The sequence below is a fragment of the Silene latifolia genome, chromosome X, assembly GCF_048544455.1.
Source record: "Silene latifolia isolate original U9 population chromosome X, ASM4854445v1, whole genome shotgun sequence".
NCBI lineage: Eukaryota > Viridiplantae > Streptophyta > Magnoliopsida > Caryophyllales > Caryophyllaceae > Silene > Silene latifolia.
This window is the reverse complement of record NC_133537.1, coordinates 284,625,484-284,633,106: the sequence shown is the minus strand read 5'-3', so window position 1 is coordinate 284,633,106 and position 7,623 is coordinate 284,625,484. Positions and strand designations below refer to the sequence as shown.

Here is a 7,623-nt window from a genome sequence, read left to right as displayed (position 1 = left end):
CCCTTCTTTTCACTATTGCTATGGAGTATTTGAGTAGGATCTTAGCCTATACCACTGCTACATTTCCTTTCAAATTCCATCCTCTTTGTAGTCCCTTGAGATTGTCCCACCTGATGTTTGCTGATGATCTATTACTATTCTGCAAAGGAGATGTGAAGTCTATTATGGTTATTTTGAGATCATTCTCCACCTTTTCTCATGCCTCTGGTCTCCAAATGAATCCTACCAAGACTAATGCTTTTTTTTAATGGGGTCCCTAGTGCTGTTAAGCATGAGAGACTACAAATTTCTGGGGTTCAAGAAGGCCTTCTGCCATTCAGGTATCTTGGAGTCCCCATTACCTGTGGCAGAATGTCTAAAATGGATTGTAGTATTCTGGTGGAGAAACTAATCACTCGCATAAGAAGTTTTGGTTCCAAAAAATTGTCATACTCTGGGAGATTGGTGTTAGTGTCCTCTGTCCTCACTCCTCTTTACAACTACTGGGTGAATATCTTTGTTATACCTAAGGGTGTGCTCAACAAAGTCAATTCCATATGTAGGAATTATCTATGGGATGGAGGGGCTGACTTTATCAGATGTCCAAGAGTGAGTTGGGAGAAAATCTGCTCCCCCAAGTCTGAGGGGGGACTAGGACTTAGAGACAGTCATGTCTGGAACATTGCAGCTATGGGTAAATTAGTATGGTGGATTTATTACAATCCAGACAGACTTTGGGTGAAGTGGGTTAATCAAATCTACTTAAAGGGCTAATGCTGGGATGATTAACAACCTGGGACTGACATCAGTTGGGGTTGGAAGTCAGTTTGTAGGATCAAAGATAAACTGGCTGCTGGTTATTCCAATGGGTAATGGGTGTTAGATACTAAAGGCTATACAATTCAAAGTGGTTATGAGCTTCTTAGACAGAAATTCCAGACTGTAACATGGCACAAACAGATATGGAATACTTGGTGCATCCCTAAACATCAATTTATAGCTTGGCTTGTGGCTAGAGAGGCTCTTCTTCTCAAGGAGAGGCTGCTGTCACTAGGTATAGCTGCTGATGCTGACTGCTTATTATGTGGCACGGGGATAGAAAATCATATTCACTTGTTTCAGACATGTGAATATGCAAGGAAGATCTTTGATGAGCTTGGTCAACTGTTGGATGTTGCTCTTCCTACAACTGACTTGGTATACCTGATAGCTTCTGGACAACATTCAAAGTTGAAGAAAGGGGTCCTGCTGTGTGCTGTTCTTGCAGCACAATATCACATCTGGATCCAGCGTAATCAGGCTAGAGTTGCTGGCTGTATTCTTAGGCCTACTCTAGTTGTCTCACAGATAATGAAGTTACTTAAAATGCGAGTTAGTTCACGTCTTCAGCCTAATTTAGTAAATCGAGATGTTATGTGGCTAAGTAGTGTTAAATTGCATATGTAGATTCCTTCTTAGGAATTGAAATTGTTGTGTAACCAAAAAAACGGTGTTGTAACTTTTGTTACGGTTATTAATGGAATTCTTACATTTCACCAAAAAAAAAAAAAAAAGAGCGCCGAAAGCATCATAGATGAGATCATTGCCACACTGGACAAAGAAACCAACACCAATCAACAGAAAGGATGGAGAAAATTGATCAAGTGGACAAACAATCAAGGAAGACTCTTCAAGCTCACTACTGGAGAAGGAGAGATGTTCAAAGGAGAACCAGAAGACGATGAATTCGAGTCAGAGTCAGAGTTGGAGTCAGAGTCGGAGACTAGAGAAGTTCCTAGAGAGTCTCCTCCTGTCGTCATTCCCACTCCCCTCGTTTCTCCTAGCTTAGTGTCAAATAGTAACAGTAGTTCGGGAAATGTCCCAACCGCTGTCGCTTTACCGCCACTGACCACAGATCAGATGGCTTCTTTGTTTCAACTTTTCTCAAATCTTAATATGAATAAATCAGGTTCTGCTTACTCTTCGTGTTATCTTGAATGCAATTCTGTTTACGATGATAATGAGAATGACCCAGACCCTGACTCAATCAAAGTACCTCCCTACATAGCCAAAGAAATACTACAAGAGAGGGAAGAGGGACCAGTGATAAAGAATACTGAACCCATCAACGTAGGAACTGAACTAGAACCCCAAAAACTTAGGATATGGACGACCTTGAGCCCCACCGAAAGGGCCAATTTCAAAGACCTCCTACACGAGTTCAAAGACGTTTTTGCTTGGTCCTACAAAGATATGCCAGGGATCGACAGGGACATTGCGGAGCATAGAATCCTAATCAAACCAGGTTTCAAACCAGTAAAATAGAAGCTTCGTCGAATGAGGACAGAATGGGCTCTCAAGATCAAAGAAGAAGTCGATAAACAATTTAAAACCGGGTTCATCAAAGTTTCCGAGTACTCAGACTGGGTAGCTAACATAGTACCCGTACCCAAAAAGGATGGGAGAATCCGTGTTTGTGTTGACTTTAGGGACTTAAACAAAGCAAGTCCTAATGATGACTTTCCTCTACCACATATCAACATATTAGTGGATAAAACGGCAGATCACGCGTTGCTATCCTTCATGGACGGATACGCATGAAATAACCAGATCAAGATGGCCTTGGAGGACATGCATAAGACCGCCTTCGTCACTCAATGGGGAACCTATTGCTACATGGTTATGCCGTTTGGGTTAATCAACGCCGGAGCTACGTACCAACGCACCGCGACTACACTCTTACATGACATGATGCATAAAGAAGTTGAGGTATACGTAGACGAAATGATTGTCAAGTCCAAGGAAAGAGAGGGACACTGATACGTGCCTAATATATAGCCTTTTTAGCCTATTTCAGCACGTATTTCTATGCATATTTATACTATTTTTATGGTATTTTGCCCCGAATTGGCTACTTTGGTTCGTTTTGTCCTTTTTTGTAGAAATGAACGCGAAAGTAGTGGAATCGTACCCTTTTTCGTCCTTTTTGCATGCATTTAGAGGAGACGGGACTGTTCTAGAGTGAGATACTGCATTTGGAAGCGTCATGACACGCATTACGAGGCATTCGGTGGCGGACTTGAGCTGAAATGAAGATGAAGCACTCGATCGAGCAGTTTTTCCACTCGATCGAGTGGTTTCTACGTCCGAGAAGTGGTCGATCGAGCACTTTGTACTCGACTCTTAAGTTGCAGAAAGACCATCTACTCGATCGAGTGACTTTCTGGTCGATCGAGTAGTTTTTGCTGAAAAGTTGGTCGATCGAGTGGTTTTAATCCACTCGATCGAGTGGTTTTGATTGTTTTGGGCTTTAAACAGCCCGCGTGAGTATTTTTTTCGCTAAACTTATTTATTTTGCTATTTAAGCACGCTTTACTAGGTTAATGAGGAGGATCTTTCATTTGATAAACTTTGCTACTGAGAACTTTGTTACGTTACTTTTCATCATTCACTGTAACCTTGTTTTGGGATTATTATTGCTCGGATTCGATTGTTCTTTACGCCGGATTCACATTGATTGTAATTCCTTTTCTTCCCTTAATAATAATTAACCTTTTGTTGCTTTAATTTCTTGTTTGTCTCATTATTTCCTTTGCCCTAATTTCACCTTAATGCGTTTTAATTGTTATTTCATTATGTTATTTGCTGGGAATTTAATTGCTGTTAGTTTAATTAGCGACATGAGTAGCTAAACCCCTTTCATGTTGGGATTAGGGGATCTGCGGTAGAAATGTGACGATGTAGTAAATGAATTAGATGATTTAATTGTGAGATCCTGTCACCATAGCAATTTAACTGTATTTATCCGACTTAGTTGAGTGCACGCTTCTATGTCACCCTTTAATCTGGCTAAAATTAATCCTAGATCGAAAGACTGGACTAAATAGGCCTGCTATGAAGATAGACCACCCTAATGAGGATGAAAGTTAAGTTAGTGGTAATTTAGGTTAGAAAGTGGACCGAAAGGACCTTTCAACATCCGTCTCACATTAGTTCGTCTGAATCATTTACAGCTGAGTTACTGGACTACCGTAGTGAACCGAAATCCCGACAAGTCCCTCTCTTCTTGATAGTTTAAACCGATTTTCCTGCTCTTATTGCTCTTACTTTTATTTCTCTTTTCTCTAAATCTCGTAGTTCAGAAATCAATTCAACAAACCCCCCAATTGTTACTTTAGGACTAGAATTAGACAGCTGATAATTACATTACCTCCCTGTGGATTCGATACTCGACTTCCTCTGCTACATTTTAGTTGAGACCGTTAGGTTTTATCTTTGATAGGGTTGCGATAGCCGTGTCAAATTTTGGCGCCGTTGCCGGGGAGGCAATTGTTTAAATTATTAGTTGTTTATTTTTAGTCTTCTTTTAGTTTAAGGGGCGTCCGTTCCTTAAACTATTCTTATATTCTATTTGTAGTTTCTTCTTATGCACAGGTCACAGGGTGGTGAACTATTACCATTCAATCCTAAGATTGAGAGAACCTTGCGCGCAAAGAGGAGATTATTTCAAGACCAACAGTCAGAGGAAGAGCCTAGTTCTCATTCTAGCTTTTACGAGAACGAGCTTTTCGAGGAGGATCCACCTTGCTCTCCAGTTTCTACTTCATCAGTTGAGACTGTCACTTCTCCGGACTTTCCAGAAATGGCCGAAGAAGCAACTATTGCCACCACTCCGAGCCGACAAATGCGAATCTCTACAAAAGGTTCGAACTACCAAGGGAGGCAAGAAAATTCGAGCCAAAGCCTTCCTATATTAACTTGGTTGAGAGAAACCAATTCGGGGAGCTGCAAATGAAGATGCAAAAATAAGCATATAGAGATTTTTATCGATTATTGCTGTTCTATACCCCCGCCGACCGGTGTGACTCAGATCGATAAAAGAAACCATGTTTATTTTCTCACTCCGCGATGCTTTGCAAGGGAGTGGTATAGGGATCTGACCGAGCCGCTCATGGGATAACGACGAATTCGGCCGGCTTTAGCATTTTACAAGAAGTACTTCTCCGCTCAAGACTAATGCCATTAGAGTCAGGTGCGAACCATTCCGCACCATGGGTTCGAAAAATGGAGTCTTTGCAATCGGTTCTATAACGGGTCATACGACGATCGAGAGCTATTTTGGATGCTACGACCAATGGCCGATTTGTTGAGAATATGGGAGAGACTAAGGGGTGGAAGATCATTGATGACTTAGCCACCCATAAAGCCGAGTATGGGAATTCCGGGGAAATCAAAGGAGAGTCAGCCGAATCTTCTTCTCGTAGTCGCATTAGAGGCTCTCACGGCGAGGTTTGATAAGTATGAATTGGGAGGAGTTTCCAAAGGAGGGATGTATCAGGTGAATGCTGTGTCAGACGGTCCTTTCGTCTGTAGAAGATGCGGAGGAGAGGGACATGTTTTAGATCATTGTCCCAACTCCTATGAGTCTTATGCTGCCTTTCAACATTACAGGCAGACAAACACTTATTACGAGCCGAACGTCCATCCCAATTTGAGGTGGAGTAGTCAAAATGTGCTCAATCCTACTGCTCCTCCGAACCAGCAGCAGCCGTATATTCCTCCACATAAGAATCAACAAGGCTATCAGAAGCCCCCGTCCTTCAATCCTCCTAATCACGGTGCATCATCTTCCGGCGCGGTGAGTGAAATTGGTGAGCTTAAGTCCATGATGCAAGCCCTTACAAAGCAGTTTCAGCTGAGTGATCAACAAAGAAACTCAAGAGATCAACAGAAAGACGCGTCTATTAAGGCACTTGAAACTCAAGTTGCCCAACTAGCCGCGAATCAATCCTCGAGAAAGCAGGGTCATTTACCGACTCAAAACGAGAAGAATCCACATGAGACGGTAAATCTGATAGCATTGAGAAGCGGTCTTTCTTATGAGGGACCGAAAGTGTTGAAATCAGACCCGAGGAAGTCTAAAACTGATGATGAACAGTGTTCAGGCGAAAATAACGAGCTGACAGCTAAGAAAGTGCTCGATCGACTGATCTCAGGTGGTCGATCGAGTAGAAATGATGAAGAAACCGGTCGATCGAGTGGTTTTGCTGCTCGATCGAGTGAAGCAGAAAAAGGAGTTGCTCGATCGAGTGGGAAGTTTACTCGATCGACTGATTCTGAAGGAGAAACTGCTCGATCGAATGAAGAAATTGGTCGATCGAGTAGTATTGATGACGGGAAGCTTATTCGAGAGCCTGCTAGTGCTCGTTTAAGCGAGATATCACCGGAAAGACCTCGTTCGAGAGGTAAGAAGCGTCCAAAGGATACAGAACTTGCACCGGAAGATACATTGGAAGCGAGAAACAAGGGACTCGAGATACCTATCACGGTTCCTTTCCCGAGGAGGCTGCAGAATACAAAAGCTAATCAACAATTGGGCAAATTTGTCAAACTTCTGAAGAGCTTGGAAGTCACCGTGTGTTCGTTCACCAATTGCCGACAAAGATACCCTCTTATTTAAAGTTTATGAAAGAAATTTTATCGCGTAAGAGGACTATTAATGATAGTGAGACAAGAGCTTTGATCGAGGTGGGGTCACCTTATTTCAAAATAAGTTACCCCCTAAGCAATCAGACCCGGGTAGTTTTTCAATTCCGTGTCATATCGGTATGCATTTGATTGATAACGCGCTATGCGATTTAGGTGCTAGCGTGAGTGTCCTACCGTTGTCTCTGGCTAAGAGATTTGGTTTGACAAAGCTGAGTTGCACCAACATGACTGTCCAGATGGCCGACCGTAGTTTATCACGGCCATTAGGTGTAGTAGAAGACGTACCTGTTCAGATCGGGAAGTTCTTTATTCCCGTTGATTTTGTTGTCTTAGACATCCCCGAAGATGCACACACCCCTATCATTTTAGGGAGACCATTTTTGTCTACTGCCCGTACAGTTATAGACGTCGGAGGGAAGACTTTGACTTTCCAGGTAGGGGATGAGGAGCTGATTTTTCATCAGTCCAAGTTCCGGAGAGCTCCCATGCAAGCCCAGCCTTGCAAGGCTCTCTCTTCTATTGATCCTATTATTGACACTCTAGATGCAAATTTGGAGAATTGTGCTACTATTGTTAACCCTCCGCCTCAGACTGAGAGCAAAAAGGAGGAAAGTTCGTCTGTTTTCCTTGCTGCAGGTACATATGAAAGCAATGAAGGAGCTTTCAAAGGACATGGTGTAATTATTATCAATCAAATTGAAGATGATGACGCTAGAGCTGTCAAAGGACACCGTGTTGATGAGACGATTATTTAATGCCGATTAAATAATATTAGCTGAGACGAATTAACTGTCAATTCGTAAATTGAATATAATAAGTTATATTTAATAAATGTATATAATGTTAGCTTGGACGAATTAGTATGTTAATTCGTAATTAAATGTAATCGGTTATATTTAATTAGCTAATTATAAATGTGCGATATTTATAATTAAAGTATATATTATACGATATTGTCATAATAAATATTACAGACCATATTAATAAATCGACTGCAAGCCGTTGTTTGTAGACTTATTAATATGGAATAAAATAAATGACAATTTATAATTTATACACTTTATATACATTTGGTAAACTACCAAAAATAAGGAGATTTAATCACCTCATTTTGGTAGTTAAGAAAACCGAAAAAATAAGGAGAATAATCTCCTTATTTCGGTCAAAACAAGAAAT

General features: G+C 41.3%; 1 protein-coding gene across 1 annotated transcript; it reads left to right on the top strand.

Moving 5' to 3' along the window:
- The first annotated feature begins 234 nt into the window (after window positions 1–234).
- Window positions 235–1,425, top strand: LOC141620232 (uncharacterized). Its single transcript, XM_074437157.1, has 2 exons — window positions 235–673; window positions 863–1,425. Exons 1-2 carry the CDS (start codon window positions 235–237, stop codon window positions 1,423–1,425), a joined length of 1,002 nt encoding a protein of 333 aa, XP_074293258.1.
- Window positions 1,426–7,623: the final 6,198 nt, after the last annotated feature.

Coding starts and splice junctions, on each gene's coding strand:
- LOC141620232 (XM_074437157.1), top strand. CDS start 235: ATGCTTTTTTTTAATGGGGTCCCTAGTGCTGTTAAGCATGAGAGACTA. Junction 674..862: donor CTGGAACATTGCAGCTATGG/GTAAATTAGTAT, acceptor AATGGGTGTTAG/ATACTAAAGGCTATACAATT.